This window comes from Rattus norvegicus, chromosome 5 (genome assembly GCF_036323735.1).
Source record: "Rattus norvegicus strain BN/NHsdMcwi chromosome 5, GRCr8, whole genome shotgun sequence".
Taxonomy (NCBI): domain Eukaryota; kingdom Metazoa; phylum Chordata; class Mammalia; order Rodentia; family Muridae; genus Rattus; species Rattus norvegicus.
The window spans coordinates 152824978-152848886 of NC_086023.1; the positions used below are offsets into that span (position 1 = coordinate 152824978).

At 48.8% G+C, this 23909-nt stretch overlaps 1 protein-coding gene and 1 long non-coding RNA gene across 19 annotated transcripts in view; one reads left to right on the top strand and one right to left on the bottom strand.

Moving 5' to 3' along the window:
- The first annotated feature begins 5195 nt into the window (after nt 1-5195).
- Nucleotides 5196-18924, top strand: LOC120103007 (uncharacterized). The gene is made up of 3 exons (XR_005505046.2): nt 5196-10557; nt 11328-11381; nt 13725-18924. It is a non-coding gene; the product is annotated as an uncharacterized LOC120103007 (long non-coding RNA).
- Srrm1 (serine and arginine repetitive matrix 1) overlaps nt 18190-23909 on the bottom strand; it is a 32388-nt gene continuing 26668 nt past the window's right edge. For all 18 annotated transcript variants that reach the window (XM_039110051.2, XM_039110050.2, XM_063287766.1 and 15 more), the window contains 4 exons: nt 22606-23067; nt 21815-22010; nt 20001-20210; nt 18190-19169 (listed from right to left, as the gene is read on the bottom strand). In XM_039110051.2, coding sequence (XP_038965979.1) covers nt 19062-19169; nt 20001-20210; nt 21815-22010; nt 22606-23067 — 976 coding nt within the window. In that variant the 3' untranslated portion in view covers nt 18190-19061. The remainder of the gene's footprint in view (nt 19170-20000; nt 20211-21814; nt 22011-22605; nt 23068-23909) is intronic.

Genomic DNA, 23909 nt, shown 5'->3' on the forward strand with positions numbered 1-23909 from the left:
TGGATCTCAGTTTCTATCTCTGTCAGATAGGAACCAGTTCACTGCCAGCTTACAGCATCTTTCTGAAGCTCAAACAGGCCAAGGCAGAGAGAGAAAGCTGGAGGCCTGGCATGGTGGTGTATGCCTGTGAACCCAGTGCTTGAGAGGCAGAAGCAGAGAAGAGGCGGGAAGATGTCTATGAATTCCAGGCCACCTAGGGCTTCGTAGTGAGACCTTGTCTCAAAAATACAAAATACAAAATGGTTGGAGGGGATGGTCCAGTTGGTAAAGTGCTGCCCAAGCCCAAGGGTCTCAGTTCTGTCTTAGGAACATGGAAGAAAGATTGGCATGGTGGCTACCATGGGCTCGTAGTTGCCCATGGAAGCCAAGGGGCACAGGAACTTAGTTACAGACGTTGGGAACCAAATACCGGTCCTCTGCAAGAGCAGTTCTTGACCTTAACCGCTACTCCATCTCTTCAACCCTGACAAGGTTTTTAAATGTTTATTTACTCAGCTCTCTCTCTCTCTCTCTCTCTCTCTCTCTCTCTCTCTCTCTGTGTGTGTGTGTGTGTGTGTGTGTGTGTGTGTGTGTGTGTGTGTGTGTACATAGGTCTGTGCATACAGACACACTAGTAGAGGTTTTTAGGACAATGCTCAGAGGAGGGCTTTCTCCTTCCACCGTGCGGGTCCCACAGATAGAGCACAGGTTGTTAAGCTTGGTGCCAAGTGTCCTCACCTGCTGAGCCCTCTCAGCAGCCCTTTAGACAGTTGGCTGTCCTGTGTCCCGGGCTGGCTCTGAGCTCCCTAAGTAGCTAAGGATGATTTTGAACTTCTAGCCTTCCAGTGTCCCTCTCCTGAGCTCTGAATTATAGTTAGGGACCCCATTCCCTGCTAACTCACGCTCCTCTCTCTCTCAGTCACCACTGTCATAGACTCTGATGACACCATCCTCATCTTAGAGATAAAGAGTCCCCTAGAGAGAGGAGAGACTACCTCAAATTTAGGCAGCCTGGTTTGTGGTTGGTTTTGTTTCCAGATTTGGGGGTAGGGGGATGGGCATCTCACTATATAGTTCAGTCTGGCCTTACAGTTCTGTGACTCCTCCTACCTCAGCCTCCCAAGTGTTAGGATTAGAGATGTTTGTCACCAATGGCTAGTTTGGCTCCCCTCATTGACTCCTCTGGTCCAGGCTGGTTGAGCAGGGCTGGCGCCCTCTGGTGGAGATACTGAGGCTCTTGTGGTTGCAGTCAAACCATGACTAGACCTACTGTGAGCTAAGGCTTCCTCTCTCACATCTCTGAAAGCTGTTACTGGTTGTCACCTTGGAACTCAGGTGGGAAAATTAGCCTAAATACCAAACAGGGCCTCTTCAGTGCCCCGGGCAAAACATGGTGGCTGCCTTCCAAGAACAAACTTCCCAGGAAATAGGAAATCGTAGCTGTAATTTCCTAAGATTAAAGTCATTTTGTTCATACTCTTTTGGTCAAGGGGAAGGCATACACAGCTCTCCGTCTAGCAAGTCCAAGGAAGATGGGGGTGTGTTTTGGAATCGTCTCTGTCTTGTGTTTTTCTGAGTCCTTTTAGGAGGGGACTCCTTTTCCTAGACAACTTCTACCTCCTTCTGTATATCCAGCTTCACCTTTAAAAATAATAGTGTGGGGCTGGAGAGATGGCCTCAGTGGTTAAGAGCACTGACTGCTCTTTCAGAGGTCCTGAGTTCAATTCCCAGCAACCACATGGTGGCTCACAACCATCTGTAATGGGATCTGATGCCCTTTTCTGGTGTGTCTGTTGAATTTTTCCTCTTTTCTTCTTTTTCTTTTCTCAAAACAAATTCTGGTTGTAAAATATCTATGTGTCATACAAGGGAGCCCAATTTAAAACAAAATCAAACCACTCTTTCTTCTGGTGTGCCCGAAGACAGCAACAGTGTACTCACATACATAAAACAGATAAATAAATCTTAAAAAAAAAAATGATGTGTTCCTGTGTTCCACAGCTAATGTGTGGAGGTCAAACACAAACTTTTGGGAGATGGTTCTCTCCTGTCACTTTTAAATGGGCTCTGGGGATCGAACTCACATTGCCAGACTTGTGCAGCAAGCCCTTTACCTACTGAGCCATTTCATTGGCCCACATTAGCTTTTTGTTTTGTTTCAGACAGGGTCTTATTAATGTAGCCCTGGCTGGCCCGATACTAGCTACGTAAGCCAAGCCTGCCTCTGTCCCTGCTGTGCATTGCCACACCAAGCTTGGTTGGCCTTTTCCTTTTTTTAATTGATTTTTTTTTTAATTTTTCGAGACAGATTTTTTCTGTGTAAGCCCAGCAGTCCTGAAACTTGCTCTGTAGACCAGGCTGGCCTCTAACTCAGAGATCCACAAGCCTCTGTCTCTGCTAGGATTCAAGGCGAGCACTGCAACTGCTTGCCTGCTTTTCTTTCCCTTCCGTCATGAAATGCCTCAGGAGACTCTCCGGCTCCCTGATTCAATAGTCTGGTACCAACGTGACAGAAGATGCTCTTTTCAGACCACCTTCCTCTTTGCCAGGACAGTTCCATTCCCCAATCCCCTCTCCTGCTCCCATGCTGCCTTCTGCCTCCACCGTTCAGACAACCCTACTTAACTTACTTCCCTCAGCAGTGACATCCCCTGCCTTTTCCTCCCAGTGTAAGACAGCAACAGGCAGGTGGGGGCGGATCTCTTCCTACAATGCTAATGGTCTTTAAGGCAGAACTATTCAGCAGAACACATGCAGTTCTTTCCCCAGGAGGAACTGAATTTACTGCTGGGAGGTTTCCAAGCTCAGGATTGGAGGAGCCCTTGAGGATCTTACCCCCCACCTCAGTCCCTGCCCTCCAGCACAACACTTTGCACTCCTTGTTCCTGGGAGGGGCGCCATTTCTCAAGCCGCTTTTATTAGGAAAATGCTGGGTTACACGGCCTCACTGACACGGCCTTGCCGAACAGTGCTGTCCATGAGGAAAGGGTTGCTTTAATTCACGTGTGCAACCGTGGCCACCGTCAAGCTTTCCCAGGACGTGGGGCTTGTGACACATAGGACTTTATGCTCCCGTCACCACTTCCTGAACACTGGGATTACAGCATACGCCATCTTTCCCAGTTTTATGTCACGCTGGAGACTGAACCCAGGGCTTCGAGCATTCTAGGCAATCACTCCACCAACCGGGCAACTATATCCTCACTGCCTAGGACTTTAAATCCGACTGACTGACTGACTGACTGACTGACTGACTGACTGACTGACGAAAGTCGAGACCCTCCTGCCTCTGCCTCCTGAGTACAGGGCTTAAAAGTGTGTGCTGACTCAGAGATCTTGGCACTCAATAGATGTAGACTATTGACAGAAAGGGTCCTCTGAAGGTAGTGTCTCTCCCAGGTCTCTCAGCTTGGGACACACTCCTCTAGAGCACTTCTCAGTTGGCAAATGGAGAAACTGAGTCTTGGGAAGGGATGGAGACTGATGCCCAGCTGAGGCCTGGACTCCAGCCTCCTCCCTCTCCTGGCTGAACTCTGCCTCGGGGCTTCTTGCCAGCCACAAGCACTGAGGCCAAGCAGGACACCTTAGTGCGGGCTCCCAGGCAGACGCCGACACGCGGCACACTCCTTTCTTTTCTTTTTTTTTTTTTTAAGATTTATTTATTTATTATATATAAGTACACTGTAGCTGTCTTCACACACACCAGAAGAGGGCATCAGATCTCATTACAGATGGTTGTGAGCCACCATGTGGTTGCTGGGATTTGAACTCAGGACCTCTGGAAGAGCAGTCTGTGATCTTAACCGCTGAGCCATCTCTCCAGCCCGGCACACTCCTTTCTTAACCCGGCTGGGTGGCTTTTAGCAGCCCAAATACACACGTGGGGAAATTGAAGCTCAAAGAGAGCAAAGAATTTGCCTACAGTGATAACGGATGGCCATCATTTTGAACGAGCAGAATATCCAAAATGAGCCGTCGGGTAGGAAGAAGGCGGGGCCACAGGGAGGAAGGAGAATTACACCTCAGTAAACAATGAACAATGCTTTCGGGTGGGTTCAAGAGCACCCGGATCTGGCCCCGCGCCAGAGAGAAGTCAGAGGAAGCAAAGACATTCCCTGCAAAATCCAAAGCCAAACGTACTTCTAGCAATTCCGCTTAGGGGGGTGGGGGTGGGGGAGGAGTTCCTATAGGATGATCCTATAGGTTGGCTATCAACCAATCGGATCCCTGGTGTGAGTGCTCTGACCAATAGGGACAGGAGCTTGCATTTACACCTTGTAAGGTGGGTTGTAGTAGCTCAAGGATCACCACGAAGGAGCTTGGGATCCGTTGGGTTCTGTTGGTTAAAACTTGCGTAACGGCCTCAGCCAGAGACATGAACTAGTTCTGGAGAAAGGATGACGTCAGCGTCCTAGAACAATGAGAAGTCGGGGACAAAGGATGGTGTTGTGCGTGTGCGTGGGTGCAAGACTTCTCGGCTGTGCAGATGGGGGTTGGGAAAAGACGAGGAGTGCCTAGTTCCGGCTCCCCACCCTCCACGCCCCATACTTCTGTCAGTTCACACAGCCCTTGTGGGCAAGCAGTGGCCCTTGACCTTGGTTCTGCCCAGCACCAGCTAGGCCACGGCATTCACTGCTGTGGATTGGAGGACCCAGAAAGCTGGGCTGAGGCACCCAGGAGCTCAGATACCTCTCAGCAGGGAGGAAGGAAAACAGACGTGGACTTTCCCGCCCAGAGAGACCTGGGAATATCTCCGGGTCTCGTTATTTATGTCAAATGTTACCCAATTTCCTCTGTTCAGAAGCTCTTTGAGACGACGCCGTTAGCTTTAGTCAATCCGAGAATAGACTGAATTGCCTGACGGAGTGGCCCCACACATAGCACAAGTTTTAAATAAGCCATTAAATCTGTCTGTGGACTTCTTAGCCTCGGCCACATTCCTCTGGATGGACGCAGGGTTCTTCCCTGGCACAGACAGGTCCACGCACCTCTACAAGTACGTGAACTCGCCCTGGTCATTCTTCACATCCAGGTGTGGTCTGTCCTTCTGGGGTCCAGCGAAGGTTTGCTTGAGTCCGGCTCTCTCTCTATGTGCTCACCGTCCTGGAACTCACAGACATCCACCTGACTCTGTCCCCCAAGAGCTATAATCAAAAGTGTGTGCCACGATGCCTGACATTCCAGTTATTGTTGGTTTTTAATAGTCTAGGTTTTTTTTTTTTTTTTTTTTTTTTTTTTTTGTTTTTTTTGTTTTTTTGCTACTTGAGTAAGGATCAGTCTCATGTAGCCTAAGCTGGCTTTGAACTTGCTATGTCATGGAAGAGGATCCTCTTCCTAACCACATACTGGGGTTGTACAATGAGACACCACACCCTGTTTTGTGTAGTGTTAGGATGGAGCCTAGGACTTCTTGTATTGGAAGCACTACCCACTGGGCTATTCTTTCCTGCCCTCCCTCCTCTCCTTCTTGTCGCTCTCTCTCTCTCTCTCTCTCTCTCTCTCTCTCTCTCTCTCTCTCTCTCTCCCTCTCTCTCTCTCTCTCATTTATTTACACTGTGGATCTCTTTAGACAATACCAGAAGAGGGATCCCATTACAGATGGTTGTGAGCCACCATATGGTTGCTGGGATTTGAACTCAGGACCTCTGGAAGAGCAGTCAGTGCTCTTAACCGCTGAGCCACCCCTCCAGCCCCCTCCTGCTCCTTTTCTCCTTCTCTCTCTTATTTTTGAGATATGATCTCATGTATTCATGGACCCGGGCAAAGCTCTGACTATGTAGTGGAACTGATTCTCCTGTCTCCACCTCTCAAGTGTTGGCCGCACAGTGGGTATTCTGTCCAGTTTTCTGGGTTCCCGTGGGGTAACTAAAGGACTCATCCCGTGCCTGAGCTGGCCCGGTAGGTTTGTTCTTCGCATGTGCATCCGTGTGTCGGTGTTGGGATGGACTCCGGGTTGTATGCCTATGAGTGACTTAGCCTTGTGAGAGCAAAGCCATTGTTCCTGGTGACCGTCTTCCCTATTGTCATGGGGGCTGGGGCCGAGCTGTGTTATGAGCTTTTGCCTGCTTTGCCTTGTGGGTAATGTAGTCAGGAGCGTGGCTCCTGTTCACTGACTCAACCACTCTGAGTGTTTACTGAGAGCCAGCCAGGCACTAAGTCTCATCCTCAGGCCATGAACGGACGTCGTGGGTAGAACAGAAAAGGGTAGCAAGAACAGAATCCTTGTGCACACCTGGCCTCAGTTTCCCTCTCTCCGAAACAAGACATTTTGTTCCAAACTTCTGGAGGTGCCTCTGAGCGGAAGCGTCTGTGGTGTGTTAAGCTGTGAGTGCTCCTTGCCTGTCAAACATGCATCTTTACCTCAGGCTCCTGGAAGTGGGGCTGGGAAGGAGACCTGGAACCAGAGAGACTGGGCGGTTGGGTGGTGATGGGCTCAGGTTGCAGGCGGGCCTGGCCTGCCAGCTGGCCTGGCCTCAGCCCCTCAGTGGGTCTTTGTCCTACCCTGGTTATCGCTCGGGGTCCCTACTTGGCCCAAGGAGGTCTCATCTGACCCTTAACTCTCGGTGTGAGCCTCCAGCTTGACCCCTGGGCATGCTGAGATCTTGGAATACCAAGCACAGTTCAGATACCAACATTTCCCATCTGCCTCATCTCAGGCGAGCTTCTTATTCTCTGCTGTAAAACCAGGGTGAGAGGCCCATCCCTCCAGCTGACGGGATGAGAAATGGCTTGCACATTAAGCATCTGCTTCGGAATGAGCAAAGCTGCTACTGCAGACTCCTGAGGAGTCTCCCCTTCACCTCCCGTGGAGAGAGAGCAATAAAGATATCTGAAGAGCAACAGACCCAGCCAACAGAGCCCGAGTACCTTGGAGCTCAGCACACTCGATGGGAGTCCCGGAGCAAAGCCCTCCTGCTGCTGTCCTCCTCTTCCTTGCAGAAACAGAGGCTGAGGGCCTTTTGCCTTCTGTCCCCCCAGACCTCTGAGCACTTTGCCTCAGGAGGTATTGTCTGAATGACCTGTTCCACTAACGCGTTTCCTGTCCAAAATTGATTTAAGTAATTCTGGTTAGTTCTGGAAATTCCAAAAGTAAGGGGAAAACTGACAGAAGCTTCTGGAAGGGGTTCTTGTCTCTCTCTCCTTCCAGCAGCAGTGGGTGGGGATGATACTGCGGATGACAGGGGGTCCCGTTTGCCTCTGCATGGGGTCTCCATTGACCTCTGACCTCTGTTTTAAAGGAAGAGAGGACACAGTACATAGGGACTTCATGAGGTACAACTAGTGTGAGTCTGGAAGGCCTAGCTTACGAATCTGGGGCCCGCTGGGTGTGGTGGCGTACATACAGCACTCAGGAAGCAGAGGCGGGCAGATCTCTGTGAGTTCAAGGCCAGCCTGGTCTACAGAGTGAGTTCCAGGACAGCCAGAACTATGTAGAGAGACCCTGTTTAAAACAAAAACAAAAACAAAAACCCCAAACAAAGAATGAAGGAGAATAAGTCAATCAAGATGGAGACAGGATGCTGGCCTCCTACTGCCTTCTCCTCCTCAGTCAGGTGCCCTGTCCAGTGTGTGGTTGACTCATTTCCTGAGGCCCCACGACCTTCACACCGCAGAGGCGCCTTCCCAGCTTGGCTGCTGTCTCCAAGGAGAACCCAGAGAAAACATTAACTCGAAGCCATGGAGTGCATCTGTGGAGTTCCGAGGGGTGCAGCCTCGGAGTCTCAGCCCTCGGGAAGCCAAGCCAAGTAGACAAACCAGTGTGGACAGGACCGGCTGGAGGTCAGCTCGGAGATGCAGCTCTGACATCAGACAGCTCGGCTCTCTTCCCCAGGCCTTGTGCCCACATGTTGCTAACCATGGGACTGTGAGGAACCGGTAGGTGCTCAGGTGCCTGGAGAACAGAGGTTCCTTTAGTTCCCCGGTCACCTCCCACCCACCTCGAGGCCAGCACTCAGGAGAGGCTGTGATGCTAGACACTGATGGGTGCTGATAAGCCCAACACTGGGTAAGCCAAGGCAGGAAGAGGACTGCTTTGAGCCTGAGCCTCAAGACATTGGGTTGGGAGAATAGCTAAGTGGTAGACTGCTTAGCATGCGCAAGGCTCTGGGTTCAAATCCTGTCACAGGATTAAGAAAAAAAAGAGTTGAATATAATTTCATTCTTGGTTGCTGGAGGCACCAGGTTCAAGAGTTCAAGGCCAGCTTAGGTTGCAGGAGACCCTATCTAAAAACAACCAACATCCCGTAATTTCAGATACCACCTTTTTGTTGTTTTAAGGGAACTCCTGAGAGAGAAGGCAAAAGTGTGTTGGTTCACTGGTGTAGGCGTCAAACCTCAAAATGGGCTGGAAAGACAGCTCAGCAGTTAAGCACATTTGATGCTCTTCGAGTTCAGTTTCCAACCTCACATCAGCTGGCTCCAGGGGATCCAACACGTCTCATCTTCTTTGGCCTGTGCATTCACATGCAGACATGCAGATACCTACATACGAGCGTGCACTCACACACACACACACACACACACACACACACACACACACACACACACTCACTCACCACATATTTTTAAATTATACAATTAAGAAAAAGTCCTGGGGGGGCTGGGGATTTAGCTCAGTGGTAGAGCGCTTACCTAGGAAGCGCAAGGCCCTGGGTTCGGTCCCCAGCTCCGAAAAAAAAGAACCAAAAAAAAAAAAAAAAAGTCCTGGGGCTGGAAAGATGGCTCAGTGGTTAAGAGCACTGACTGCTCTTCCAGAGGTCCTGAGTTCAAATCCCAGCAACCACATGGTGGCTCACAACCATCTGTAATGGGATCCGATCCCTTCTCCTGGTGGGTCTGAAGACAGCAACAGTGTAGCCACATACTTGAAATAAATAAATAAATCTTAAAAAAAAAAAAAAAAAGAAAAGAAAAGAAAAAGTCCTTCAGGGCTGGAGAGACGGCTCAGTGGTTAAGAACACTGGCTGCTCTCCCAGAGGACCTGGGATGGGTTCTCAGCACCCATGTGGTAGCTCACAACTGTCTGTAACTCCAGTTCCAGGGGATCTGGCACTGTCTTCTGACCTTTGAGGGCACTCACTGTGTGCATAGGATATGCACACATACATACATGCAGATGCATAATCTGCATAAGCTGCATAATCAACACCACCTTAGCCTGTACTTGTGAACCACATGGAGACTTACATCAGTTTTATTGCAATAGAGCTGTGGAAAAGCAACAAAACAAATAATCTTGTGAAAACTGTGGCTCGATTGTAGGACACTTTTTTAACACGTGCACGGCCCTGGGTTCAAGCCCTCCCAATACAAAACCAAGGGGAAAAAGAAACTCATGTGTAAATTCCCCCAAATGAAGGGTGAAGACCAGCAGTCCTGGGTGACTCGGGTGAGGCTGGGCAAGCAGCCTGTGCTCTTGGCTCCCTCCCTCAGCCCATGAACCTGAACCCCACTGAACAGTCTTAGAAATCCTGTAGAAGCCCTAGACAGAGGGACTTAGGGACTGAGCGGAGCAGAGTGGAGCAGAAGTGGGGTCCTTCTATGAGTGATCAAAGCTCTTGGTGACTGGCACTGGGGGCAATCCAGGAGCGCACCCATAGTGGTCAGCGCTCAGCCCTCAGCAGAACCTGGAGGGAACCTGAGGGGAGCAGCGTCTGTCACAGTCGTCAAAGGGCTCTCAGACCATGCTGGAGTCAAGAACGGGGACACACAGCCACTGCCTGAGTATGACACCCCCTGGGACTGAGCCCTGCCATCCATCAACAGAGGAGTGTGGGGTACACACTTCCCCACCAGCCAAGGACGACTCAGAAAGGTTTGTGACCCTGTGTTAAGGCTCTGCATCAGGAACACAGTACGCTGGTGTCCTACGGTGTTCTGTAGTCCAGGGACGAAGCTGCTGCCCAGAGAAGGGACGCCTAATCCCAGAGGGAGGCTGGGCAGCCATCTGCTCCACTGCAGCTGTGGGGAGGGCCGTCTCAGTGCAGGGCAGGACCAAGGCAGAGAGGCTGCCAGTGGGAGGAGGTTTCCCAGCCAGACAGAAGGCTGGCTGATGCCAGCGCTGGGGTCAGATGATGACAGATTTCCTGCTGAGCCCTCTGGAATGTTTGGAACTCAACAATGACAGTCCAGAAGTTTCTGTTTCCCTGGAAGGCTCCGAAGGGAAAGTTTAGATAAAGACTCCTGGTTTTGTTTTTGTCCTCCTATCCTGCCTCTCCTATTCTGGGGCCTCCACTGGGGTGGAAGAACGGCAGAGACACTTGGCCACTTCCTGTCTCGCATGTCTGTCTTCTCGCTGGCGTTTCAGAAGCTCACGTCGTACCCTCTTACGTTTCCCAGACAGCAAGGCCCACTCATTTCCAAGACCCACTGAAAACATTCCTAGTTTTCAGTTATATACGAAGTATCACTTCATTCTACAGAGAGGAGACTGAGGCCGAGAGAAGGTTGACTCTGGCCTGGGAACTAGCCGAGTTGGTTCCCAAACCTATGCCTTTAGCCTCCCCATCCTTGCTTCTGATGACGCTTGAAGAGGGAGTGTGAGGTGACAGGAAACGGGAAACACGGACTGGTTTTGAGGTATGAAAGCTGGGCCTGCCTCCCCCTCTCCTGCTTGCTTTTGCTAGAGTCGTCCCTTCCCCTCAGGACTTCTGTTGCCTTATCTTGTAAGGGGAGATAATTATAGCAACCGTTCTCCGGGGTTGACGTGTGAATGAGAAGGCCCGGTCATCTGTCACCCAGTGCACGGTGAGCAGAAGACAAGGAGCAAATGAACAGTCACTGTGACAACTCAAATGGGAAATATCCCCCAGAGGCTCATACGTTTGAACACTTGGTCTCCAGCTTGTGGGAGGTTGTGAAACCTTCGGGGCTTTGTACACAGGTCACTGGGGGCAGGTTGTTGAAGGCAACAGCCGAGCCATGTTTCTAGTTTGGTGGGGCTTCCCAATCCACCAAGATACAAACAAGTCACTGCCCTCGGTAGCTGTTCATCCAGGTATGTCAAAACCTTTCTCTGCGGTGGAGCAAAGGTTGCTGTGGTGACCAGTAGACCCCTTATCCCCGGAGTCATAGCAATGAAATCAGCAGATGCATTCAGAGATGGCCAGGTGTGGGGCAAGGCCTGTCGCTCTTCATCAGAGACAGTGGGAGAGATGGAGGGCTTACCAGCCCCCAACCTAAGGATTCATTCCCTCCCCTCTGTCACCCTTGAGTTCATAGGAGGAAGGGAAACTGAAAGCAGGATGCCATAATGTGATTCTCGTGAGGCCATCTCACAGACAAGTGGGACTTTTTGGTGACACAGCTTTCTGAGTCAAATGACTCATGTCTGTGTGTTTCCCTGCAAGGTGTTCCTGTCAGGAAGTCTGAATGCCCCGTTGACCCACCAAGCTGGACTCTGGGTAAGACTTCTTTCTTTCTTTCTTCCCTTTCTTTCTGGTGTGTGTGTGTGTGCGTGTGCGTGTGCGTGTGCGCGTGCGCGCGCGCGTGTGTGTGTGTGTGTGTGGTGTCTGTGTGTCTCTTTTGTTTTTTTCAAGATAGGGTTTCTCTGTGTAGCCCTGGCTGTTCTGAACTTACTCTATAGACTAAATTGGCCTTGAACTCACAGAGATCCACCTGCCTCTGCCTCCTGAGTGCAGAGATTAAAGTCCTACACCACCTCGTCTAGCTGCTACTCTTTATTTAATACCTCATCAGTGGCCTGCCTTGTCCCAGGAAAAGCAACACAGCAGCTACACCAGGACCTCCTGTCGCCCGCCTCTGGCTGAGCCATGGCGGCAGCCAGGTCTTCGAAACCATGACAGACTGTTTCTTTTCAATTAGCCCAAGTCAAAGTCTCTCCCTTTAAGTCTCTTCTGCCATCTGTTTTGTCACAGTAAAGGATACAGTTGGGCTGGAGAGATGGCTCAGTGGTTAAGAGCACTGACTGCTCTTCCAGAGGTCCTGAGTTCAATTCCCAGCAACCACAACACATGGTGGCTCACAACTATCTGTACTGGGATCGGATGCTGTATTCTGGTGTGTCTGAAGATGTATATTCATATACATTAAATATTATTTTTTAAAATAGGATACAGTCACAGGTCTTGATACTAAGTCCCTTGTGTGGCCTGTAGCATCCAGACATTGCGTTTCCCACATCACCTAGCCCTGTGTCCTCACTGGCTTCTGGGAGGATGAAAAGGCCCAGGTTGTTTCAATGAAGGCAGTTCCTAAACTGTCACATTTCCTCTTTTTTTTTTTTTTTTTCAAATAAAGATTTATTTGTTTGTTTTAGGTAAACTGTCACTACCTTCAGACACACCAGAAGAGGGCATCAGATCCCATTACAGATGGTTGTGAGCCACCATGTGGTTGCTGGGATTTGAACTCAGGACCTCTGGAAGAGCAGTCAGTGTTCTTAACCACTGAGCCATCTCTCCAGCCCCAGTCAGTGCTCCTAGCCACTAAGCCATCTCTCCAGCCCCAGTGTTTAAATTCTTGATGCTTAATTGGTAGAACTGATTGGGAAGGATTAGGAGGTGTGACCTTGGTAGAGGATGTGTCACCAGGAGTGGGCTTGGAGGTTTCAAAAAGATTCATGCCATTCCCAGTATCTTGCTGTCTTTATGGGTCGTCGTCATGTGATCTCTCAGTTGTTCTTGCCTCCAGGTCTTTGCTCTGTCATCATGGACTCTAAACCCCTGAAGCCCACTTAAACACTTCCCTTTATCAGTTGCCTTGGTCATGATGTTTTATCACAGCAATGGAAAAGGAACCTAGACACGGGGTGAGTGGCCTGGCAACTTCCAGCTCCAGCCTTTAGCATGGGGCAGTCGGGGTGGCTGGAACTTGGAAGTCTGCTGACGTCCCAACCCCCTTCAAGAGCCAAGAGCAGTGAACTAGAGCTGGGTGGCTGGTGCTCCGCTGCCTCTCTCCACATACAGGGCTCAGGCCCTGCCCGTAGTGAAGATGGGTTTTCCCCCTTAAAGACATGTAATCAAGGGATGAGAGCTTGCTTGTGCGGAACTGAGGTCTCCTCACAGCTGCAGCCTGAGTGAGTGGGGCTGTCTGAGTTCCCAGTGTCAGGCAGGCCTCGAGCCTAACCTTAAACACCTTAATAGCATTTTATTATGAATGTACCGGAAACCATGAGCCACTCCTGCTGACCTACATCACTTCTAATCTCCAACCTCCTGAACTGTGTCAGGTCATGTCATTTTGAGGCAGGATAGCCATGCAATGAAAATTAAGAGGCTGTTATGTTACTGTTATGAGGTTAGTGTTATGAAGGCTGCCTGCATCCTGCATACACCGGATGTTCTGTTCGTTTGCTTGTTTGTTAGAGACAGGGTTTCTTTCCCTAGCCCTGGCTGTTCTGGAACCAGCTCCGTAGCCCAGGCTGGCCTGGAACTCAGAGATCCATCTGCCTCTGGATTAAAGGTGTGTGCCACCACCACCTGGCCTATGCTATTCCTTTTATGTAGAGATATTTAAAACGAGATGTGAAAAGGTAGGGCTGGAAAGATGGCTCAGCGACTAAGAACATTTGCTGCTCTTTCAGAGTTCAATGACTAGAACCTATGGGGCAGCTCACAACTGCCTGTAACTCCAGGTCCAGGAGAACCGATGCTCTCTCTTTACGTGTGCACATGGTGCACAGATGTACATGTAGGGGAAAATCCATACACAATCAAAAAAAGATGTCAAAATGGCAAGGAGCCCGCTTAAGGCCTGAGTGTATATGGCCTTTCGTTTCTTCCTAGATGCAAACCTGAAGTATTTCAGGACTCTCATGAACAGTGCTATCGAAGGCCCTGTATACAATGAAAGCACGTCTCAGCTTCCTTGAGTAGCCCTGTGACCCATGCTCCCTCTCAGTGCACTCCAGAACCTGCTCCGTTATCTTTGAGGCTCTTATCAAACATCTAAGACTTCACAAGCCCTCCAGGTCCTGTACACAGCCACAGGAAGAGCACTGAGGCAGATATCCCCCTCTTGAAAAGCCCTCATGGCACACACAGGTATGTTCTATTGATTTCCCCAGCACACATCTCTGCCTTCTTCTCCCCTCAACCCCCAATCTCTGTCTCTTGTCTGTCCTCTCAACTCTGTGGTTAGATCTGTTAAAATCTTTTCTTGGGTATTGGGGAGGCAATACAGCATGTATGAAGCCCTGAGTTCAAGATCCAACAACACATAAGCCAGTCACAGTAGCACGTTTGTCATTCCAAGTCCCAGAAAGGCTGAGGCAGGCGAATCTCCATGCACTCGGGGCCACCCTGAATCAGACCCGGACTCAAAACGACATGTCCAGCATGGTGACACACGCCTTTGATCCCAGCACTCAGGAGGCAGAAGCAGAAAGATCTCTGGGTTTGAGGCCAGCCTGGTCTACACACCAAGTCCTAAGACAGTCAGGGCTACATAGTGGACCCTGTCTCAAGAAAACAAAACAAACAAAACGAAAACAACTGCCTCAAAAGACAAGCCGTAAGCGAGCAGTTGCTATAGAAGAAACCTGACCCTTGAGTTTGAACCACAGATCTGACATAAAGTGGAAAGAATGGACTTCATAAAGTTATTCTCTGACCTGGGCACGGTGGTACACACAAGCATATTTACACAGCATACACGGATGTAAATGCACCCAACAATAACAAGAATAAATAACACCTTCTAGGCATGGTGGCACACGCCTTTACTAAATCCCAGCTCTTGGAGACAGAGGCATGCAAGATATCAGAGTTGAAGGACAGCCAGGTTTTCATACTGAGTTCCTATCCAGCCAACGATACATGGTGAAACCATGAAACCCTGTCTCAAAACAAACAACAGGGCATGCTGAGATGGCTCAGTGGTTGACAGCAATGCTTGGTCTTCCCAGAGGACTGGGGTTTAATCCCCAGCAACTCTGTGCAACCATCTATAATCCTAGGGAATCCGACGGCCTCTGAGGGCATGCACACGGGAGGTACAAACACATACGCACACATTCAAGCAAAACACCCATCTCTCCCCCCACCCCCATTTCCCTCTCCCTCTCCTGAGGCAGGCAGATCTCTATTAAGGTCAAGTCCAGCCTGGTCTGCCTAGTCTACATAGCTTCAAGCCAGCCAAGGCTATATAGTGAGATCTTGTCTCAAAATAAGACCAAAAATAACTAAAGACAAAAACGCCAAGAAACGAACTGAGGATGCTCCAGGTGGCCTCTGTGACTTCAGCTGATCCACAGGTAGCCAACAGCACCCCAGGCTCCAGGCTCTCTACCTCTTGTGCTGACTTTACCCTCAGAGGGAAACTTTCTGGCAAGAACTGCTGTGGCTCCGGCTATCTGCCATCAGTATGCTGTCCTGGGAAGAGTGGAAGCCCCTTCCAGCTCTGCAGAACTGAGAGGGCTCCTCAGTCCACACAGCCAGCCCTCCATGATGGCCTCTCTTGGCCAATCTATAAAGGCTCTGGTGATGGCTGCCGTCAACCCTGTGACTTAGAAGAAATACCTTGTGGATGTAACCCCTTCCCCCAACTGAACCCGGGTTCTGTCTCCCATTTCATGAGACTCCAACGGAGCCATACGGGTATGAGGGAGGTGACGCTGGCACACATGGGCCAGCCATGGCATGTGGTAGAGATGGCAGAACACTCCGATACAGGATACTTCCTGCCACCTAGTGTGGGTTGGAAACAAGGCTTAGAGGGAGGGGTGGGCTCTGGATTGACAGACAGAACCCAAACCCACTCACTGAACTTCTCAAGACGTCGTGAGTTTCCTCAGCTATGAACTGGAGAGAAATGGGTAGAGCTGGGTCAAGTTCAATGGTCAGTTCATCTGGAAACCCAGGGAGAACTTCTGAGCAGGGGAAAAGCACCTCGTGCTTCCAGGGCAAGGGCAAGGGCAAGGTGAAAGTGCAGAAGAAGCGTTTCCTGAGGGGGGGGTGGGCTGGATGGGGGGGCGCACGCATGCATATGCACATACACAGGAACTGAGTTCAAGGTCACCCTTGGTCATAAAGCTCATGGTCAGCCTGCATATATGTGACCCTGCCTAAAATAATAACAATCAAAAGGAAAGACAATGAACGGAGCAAGCAGTCTTAGAACTCCATAGTATGTCGGCTCATTCTGTGGCCAAGTGGGGATTAGGCGCCACCCAGTGGACAAATCTGAAGACAGTTGGGTCCAGAAAAGAATGGGAAAGTCTCTGTTCCTGTAAGGATGGTGCCAAAGAAATTTTGGTTTTTGCTTTGTTGAAATTTGCCACTTGATAGAACCTTCTATGTAGATCAGGCTGGCTCCCCAGTCACACTGGGCTGGAATACATTCTCAGTGAATGGCCATGGTGTACGGTGTGCACGTCTCACCTGACGGTTTACGCTAACGACTCGCTGTTTATAAGGACTCTATGGAAATGATGCTAAACAAAAATCCAAATTCTAGTAATTTCTGTGTTCAGAAATGGGTCAGGAAGCTTTAAAGACTTGTAACAATGTACTTGGACCACGAACCGTACCAACACGGCAGATAGTGATGGTTTGGAAGAGAGAACCTTGAAGATGAGGACAGTGCTAAGAAAGCTGACCACCTCCTCCATTTCCTTTACTGAGTCATTAGTGCTGCCAGCTGAGACGAGGACTGGTCTTGCTGGCTTGGCCGTGTGCAACGAACTATAGGTACTGTTCACAAGCACAACCGACCCTGGAAGGACAGTAAGACAAGGATCAGAGGGATGGCCCTAAGTGCTATGGTTAGACATGTGCTAACACATGTAGCTCCGTTTTTGAGACAGTGTCTCATGTAGAGCCTGGGTTAGCCGTTAAACAACGTCAACTAGCTGACAGCCAAGGCCTGCTGTATGTCAGGTTTCAGTTGGGAAGAACAAAAGCGCTTGAGTTGCAGGGGTTAGTCATAAATGCTCCAAATTATCGGGTAAACAGAGGCAAACTCTCCAGTGGTGGTCACTGGTTTATACTGGAAGCCTGAACTCTAGAACACTGCTTCTCTTGTGCCGTATGGGTTTAGTTTCTACCTGTTAACACGGGGAAGAACACAGAAAGCAATGCCCCTGAGACTTCCCGTTCTGGAGGCCTCCAGGATTGCCTTCACTGAGCACCCTGTTTTCTTAGACACTCCACATAAACCAGCTCACCCCTGCTCGAGTCTTTCTTTTTGGGGGACAGAGTCTCTCTGTGCAGCCCTGACTGGGCTGGAACTCACTCTGTAGACCAGGTTAGCCTTGAATTCAAGAGATCCGCCTGCTTCTGCATCCTGAATGCTGGGATTTAAGGAGTGCACCACTACAAAAGGCCCCAGATTTTTTTTTTTTTTTTGAAATTTCACCTACATGGGTGTTTTGCCTGCATGTATGTCTGTGTGAGGTTGTCTGATACTCTGGAACTGTAGTTACAATCAAGAGCTGCCATATGGGTGCCGGGAATTGAACTTGGGACCTCTGGAAAAGCAGCAAAGCTTCCAACCACTGAGCCATCTCTCCAGCCCAGTCGCAGATTCTTTTAACGTCAACAAAATGTATTATGAATCATATGAAAGATTCATTTACAGAAAAAGAAAAATACTAAGGATAAAGCTGTCTTTATGTATTACTTTGGAGTGAATGCTAGAGATGAATCAATTTGAGTTCCTCTTCTAGAAATGTCCCACTATTTCACTGCCCCTTTCCTGGTCATCCCTTCCCACAATCCTTCCCGTTACCCCTCCCCTGACTCTTAATCCAGGGCTTCTGAAGGGCGTTCCAGATTCCAGCCTGGAAGTCTTAAGTGTCCATGTCTTTTGGTTAAAAGCCATAAATAACAAAACACCCTTAAGTGTTCCTGAAATTCAGATGTGGGCATTTTGTATTCTAGTTTCATCGGTCAGAAATCACAGTCAAATTTACCCACACCTTCAAATACTCAGCTCAGACTTGTGGTGTTCAAGATCACCTTCCTTCACAAACGTGGGCTTCCCTCATCTCCCAGTCCACCTCCAACTCCCTCTGGGAGTGTGCCAGGCCCTTCACACCTGAACACAGGGACACTGAATAGGCCTCACCCACTTTCCATGTTCCAAGAACACGCCATACTTTCCCTTGTTCTCAGTCTTTGCAGTAATTATTAAATTAAGAAGGGGGAGAGTCCATTCCTCACTTTCTATTTTTCCCTACGCGCCGAGCTCTACCAAGTTCGGGCTGGCTTGTCCTCCCCAGCAGGTGAATAAGAGTGAGTGGCAATGTTCTTAAATTTAGAAATTTATTCTGTTTAATCCACAAGCTTTATATAGCTTTAGTTAAAAAATAAAATAAAATAAAACAAGTGAAATCAAGACACTGTCCAGGCCCTTCCAGCCGGCCAAATACAGGAGCTCCTCAGTTGTGTGTACCAATTGGAAGAGTAAGGGAAACCATGAATGGGAGCCACCATGTTTCATAAAACAAATTTATGTAACTGAAGGGTCCTTCCTGGGTCTAGTGAATCGCCTTTACAAAAGAGGAAGAAAAGGGGAGAAGGAAACAAAACAACACAACCGGAAGGAGAAAACCCAGAGTTCCTAGTCAGTTTAGGAACTGTTCCATGGGGCAGCCCTGTAGCTCAGGAGTGCGGCGCTCTAGAGCTGGGATGCTGCCAGGACAGCAGACTCCATGGGCAACAGAGTCAACACTCACTCGCCCAAACCTCTGTGGTACTTCAACAGTGCTCTCACTTCTGGGCAAGCTTACAAACCTATACAAGGTTGGAAGCATAATTTACATGGGTGCTAAGATTCAAGAGAATAGGGAGAAAAAGAAAAGACCCCAACCTTTTGGGAGAGGCGAGGGCATTTAAAGGAACCACAAAAATGCCAACAATATTCAAACCCCCTTTTTTAAAAAAGAGATTTTTTTTTGGCTTAAAATATTTCACTCTAAATGTCAATGGAAGAATTGTCACTAATACACCGTGGACACCTTTGTAATGTAAATCCATGCCCCCCTTTTTTAACATGGTGAACTTCAACCTAGCAATTATTACAACAAATGTTATAGTCTAAAGCTCAAACACATTTTAGCAATTTTGAAATTGAATTGAGTACAAACCAAATAAAATTTACAACGTAACAAACATGTCCGCCTAGGACTGTGGGGACACTTGGGCCTTCCGCATGGATCGAAGGGCCTTCTCCCGAAGGTGCCTCTCTAAGTCATCAAGGTTGTCATCTTCAGCTTCACTCTCAGTCTCCTGAAAGACAAACCCAAACCAGGCAAATATTAAGTCTTGAGACACAGTGGGAGAACACTGAGCACAGACCAGCACCAAACCTCAAGTGCACACACAGCGATGTCGCTTTGTAGCCTAGGCTTGTTTAAAATTTGTTATGGTGCCAAGATCAACCCTGAGCTTCTGATTTTTCTTCGTCAACCTCCCAAGAGCTGGGCTTACTAGCACGCATACCACCATAACCAATTTATCTGGAGCCTTGAGCATGCTTAGTAGGCCCTCACCAACTGAGCTATAGTCCTATGCTTGCTATGCAAGTAGGAGGACCTGAGCTTGGAGCCCCCGGTGGCAGCCCAAGTACTGAGGAGCTGGTCCAGCCATGGGCCAGCAGCCTACCTGAAACGGAGCTCCAGGCAAGACAGCTTAGGGAGCTTGCCCCCAACCTGATGACTTGTGTCCCATCCTAAGGAATCAACTCTACAAATTGCCCTGACTTTATAAAGTGCAATAAAAACATGAGATAAGAGACAGACAGACAGACATCAAGTGCATACTGATGGCTGAGCACACACAGATCCTGCTGTGATCAGTTACTTGGGGATGTCCCCACCTTTGTCTGTTATGTGAAGTGGTAGTATACATGTCCAGCCCACAGCAAAGGGCCTGTGCTCCGTCCCTTAAAGGTAGTTTTAAAAAGTTGAAGCATTCCAGCATTAAGCCCTTTCGAACCCAAAATTTGTACTCTTCTTGATTCTGGCAGGCCACCAAGAAACATCAAAATACTACAGAGAAACAGGAAGTGGCTAGAAAGCACAACCACTTCTCACACGGTAGGCAGAGGCGTGTGAATACCTTCCTGGGCTCTGGTGCTGCCGCAGGCTCTTCCTGGGCTGATGGAGTGGCGGCAGCAGAGACAGCTGCAGGGGCAGCAGGAGCTGGGGTGGCTACGGCCACAGCCTTCTCCTTCTTGTGTTTTTTGTGCTTCTTGTGTTTCTTATCCTTCTTATGTTTCTTGTCCTTCTTCTTCTTCTTCTTCTTTCCACCTCCTTCTTGATCAGAATTCTAGAAACCCAGAAACAGCGAAGTAATCGAGCGGATTAAAATCTTTGTTTTTGGCTGGAGGGAATCTTTTTTTTTTTCTTTTTTTTGGAGCTGGGGACCGAACCCAGGGCCTTGCGCTTGAGCTAAATCCCTAACCCCGGCTGGAGGAAATCTTAACAAATGCATTTTTTGCAGGACTGCAGAGACAATGCCACACCAAGGGCATCCTCAGAGAAGTGAGACAGACTCACTAAAGCCAGGATCCGCCCACAATCAGTTGAAGAGACTCAATGCTGACTGACTCCTACAGCTTCCTTACTAACTCTCAGCCAAGTTTCCAGCTACAGGCTGTTGAATGGGGTGCCAACAGCTGGGGTCATGAGCTAACACAAGTTGCCTTCCAGCTCCTGAACATGAACAGTCAATGAGGAACAATTATAAACCTCTCACAACACTCAGCTAACACCCAATTTAATTTAAAGTGCCAGGAGCCCAAACATTGCCAGGACAAACCGTGCACATTTTAAGGGTGGGAGTGATTTGTCTTACTCTACAGAGATGTTCCTCTTATAGGAGTTAGTCCTTCCAATCTACCGTGTGCATCCCAGGGACTGAATTCAGGTTTTCGGACTTGGAGGCAGGTGCCTGAATTAACTGATCATCTTACTAGCTCAGACATTCCATTACAATGGGAAAGCACCTCCACAGGCCCTGTAAGTTACGCCCACGTCTAAGTAAGATAACCAGACCTATCTTTGCATCTACTAAACACCATGGGTTAGTCAAACTGCTACAAACACGCTCCAAACAAACTGACCTACAGCCAGGCAAAATCACCTAATACAAAAGCCAGCTGTTAATAGCACTGACTGGCTCATGCCATTCATTAAATATCAGCAGGAGGTTTTTTTTTTGTTTTTTTTTTTTGTTTTTTTCCCTTTCTTTTTTCTTTTTTTCAGAGCTGGGGACTGAACCCAGGGCCTTGCTACCACTGAGCTAAATCCCCAACCCCTCAGCAGGAGTTTTTATTGTTCAATTGCCTAGAAGAGAGAATCAAATCCCCATTGAAGTACAGTTCCTACTGAACACTTACCACGTTCACACTACAAGGTTCAAAGATTTAACTGGCAGGGGTGGCGGTGCATGCCTTTAGTCCCAGCACCTTAGAGGCAAAGGCAATGACCGTATGATCTATGGAATTCCTAGACAACCAGAGCTACAGAGAAATCCTGTCTTGGGGAAAGGATGGGGATGGGGGGATTTTAACTGAACCACCATACACTACTGTCTTTACACTATATTTATATACATTATTTGAACTGAATCTAATTTGTAACAGCATTGTTTTTGAGACTGTGCAGCCCAGGGTAGCCTTGAACTAAGACACCAGTCTGCTTCCGCCTCTGTCTTCAGAATGCCTGGGATTAAAGGCATATGCCAAAACATCGGGTTTTAAAAAATTTCATGCACTAACTGGTTTTATGAGGTATAGTCACAAGACCAAGACTGAGGCTCGCCTCTTACTCCTGATCCTGCGTCTGCCCGGAGACCTGGGACTGTTAAATACCCACTACCACTCTCATCCGACTAATTTATAAGCTGTCCAAAACCAAGCAGGTACATACCCTGGCAGGGGACGGGCTTGGTGTTGGGCTTTTAGCCTTCTTGGCTGGTGCTGCAGGTGACCAGTTTGTGGAGGGTGACTGAGACTGCACAGGAGAGGGGGGTGCTGGAGGCTTTTTAGCTGTTGGCTCAGGAGATCCAGAGACAGAGCGGGAAGATGAAACCCTTCTTACGGACTGAGGGCTTGGTGAGGCAGCCCTAGACAAAAGGGGGGAAAAGGCACAGTTAAGAAGACATCGAAAGGACACACACTTCAATCACCCAAGTCTTTACAGGGTCATTCACGCCTACAACGCTACCATTTTCCTAACGGTTCACCCTGCAGGACACTAGTGACATCAGCTCCTTAGTTTCCTAAAGCATACATACTCATGTGCTTGTCTGGGGCTGGAGAAATGACTTGGAACTGGGGTTCATTTTCTAGCACCAACACAGCTCACAGTTAACTATAATTTCAAGGGATCTGATACCTGCTTTTGGCCTCTGTGAACTGCCCACAAGAAGTGTACAGATACAGACAAAATACCCATTTACATAAAATAATAAAGAGAAAAAAAATAAGCTCATTTCACTGGAGACTCAGACACATCTCTCAAATACCTGATGCTAAGAACCAAGCAGAGCCCTCTGGAATTTGTTTCTCTGTAGCTGTGCTCTCTTCCCCCAGTGCTAGGATTAGAAGTGTGTGCTATCACTGGCTTCCCCATTACTTCTTAACTGTTCAGTGAGAGAAAGGATTCTACATGCTAGACAACTACGTATCCTAAGGAAAGAAAGCAGTGGGCATTTTTACTTTTTTATCTTTTTGGGTTCCGGAGTCCTGGAGACTCTCCTAATAGGCCTAGTACTCGGAGACGGGGACTGCCTTCCTTGGGGAGACGCTGAAGCTCCTCTTCGAACAGGGGGAGGGCTTGAGGTCTGAGGCGCCCGAGGTCGTGGTGAGGGCGAGTGCCTTTTGTTTGGTTGTGGTGACCGGGCCTCCCGAGTGGAGCGGCCTGGGGAAGACCCTTTCCTATGCTTTGAAGATAAGGAGGGTGAGCGTCTCTTGGTGACTGGGGGGCTTCTTTGTTTAGGAGGTGGAGAGTGGGAAACCCGGCGCTTTGGTGGAGGAGATGGCGATGCCCTTCGCTTGGGTGGGGGTGGGGGCGAGGCAGTTCTCCTCTTTGGAGGTGGGGAAGGAGAGTATCTCCTCTGGATGGGAGGAGAGTATCTTCTTGGAGACGGTGAGCGGCGGCGTGGGGGAGGAGAAGGGGTCCTAGAAAAAAAACAACACAGCAATAAAGATGAAATGGACAGTATCCAAAATATTAAAACCGTTGTTGCTATTGCTGCTGCTGCTGTTGTTTGTGCACACCCACATCATGCATGTTAGGGCTGGTTGGGTTAGTGGCAGCAATTCTCCCCACCCACCTTTAGGATTATGGGATCACACTTAGAGCACTACAGTTTGATGGCAAGCACTTTCACCCACTGAGCCATCTTGCTAGTCAATCCAGAATCAGGAAAATTAACTAAAGAGTAACTAGCCATAACTATGCTGTAGGAGATATATTTCAAAGTAATACACACTCCACCATGAGTGACAAGAGGATACTGTGTTGTATTTAATGGAGAAAGTTGAAAATTTCAGAAACAATTAAAATTCATCAAACCAAGAAAATGTATACAATTATATAAAACAAAGTAGTGTTTCACAAGAGAACTTCACACTGTGTGTGGTAACTGTGTTGCCAGGCAATTGGTTAAAGCAAACCAGGCAATCAGGCAAAGCAGACTTGAGTTCTACTGTGACAGGAGCTGGAGAGATGGCCCCCACCCTGCACCCCCCACTTTGGTGTTTTTCAGACAAGAGTTTCTCTGTGTAGTCCTGGCTGTCATGGAACTTGCTCTGTAGACAAGGCTGTCCTCAAACTCAGAGAGGTCTGCCTGCCTGCAGTTGAGCATCTGTGCTGCCATTGCTTGGACAAGGCTCACCTCCAGAGAGCACTTGCTGACCTTGCACAGGGCCTGGCTTGGTGCTGAGCACTCATCCATGTGGTAGCTCACAAAACCTTGTGAATTCAAATTTAAGGGGGATCCAATGCCATTTTCTGGCTT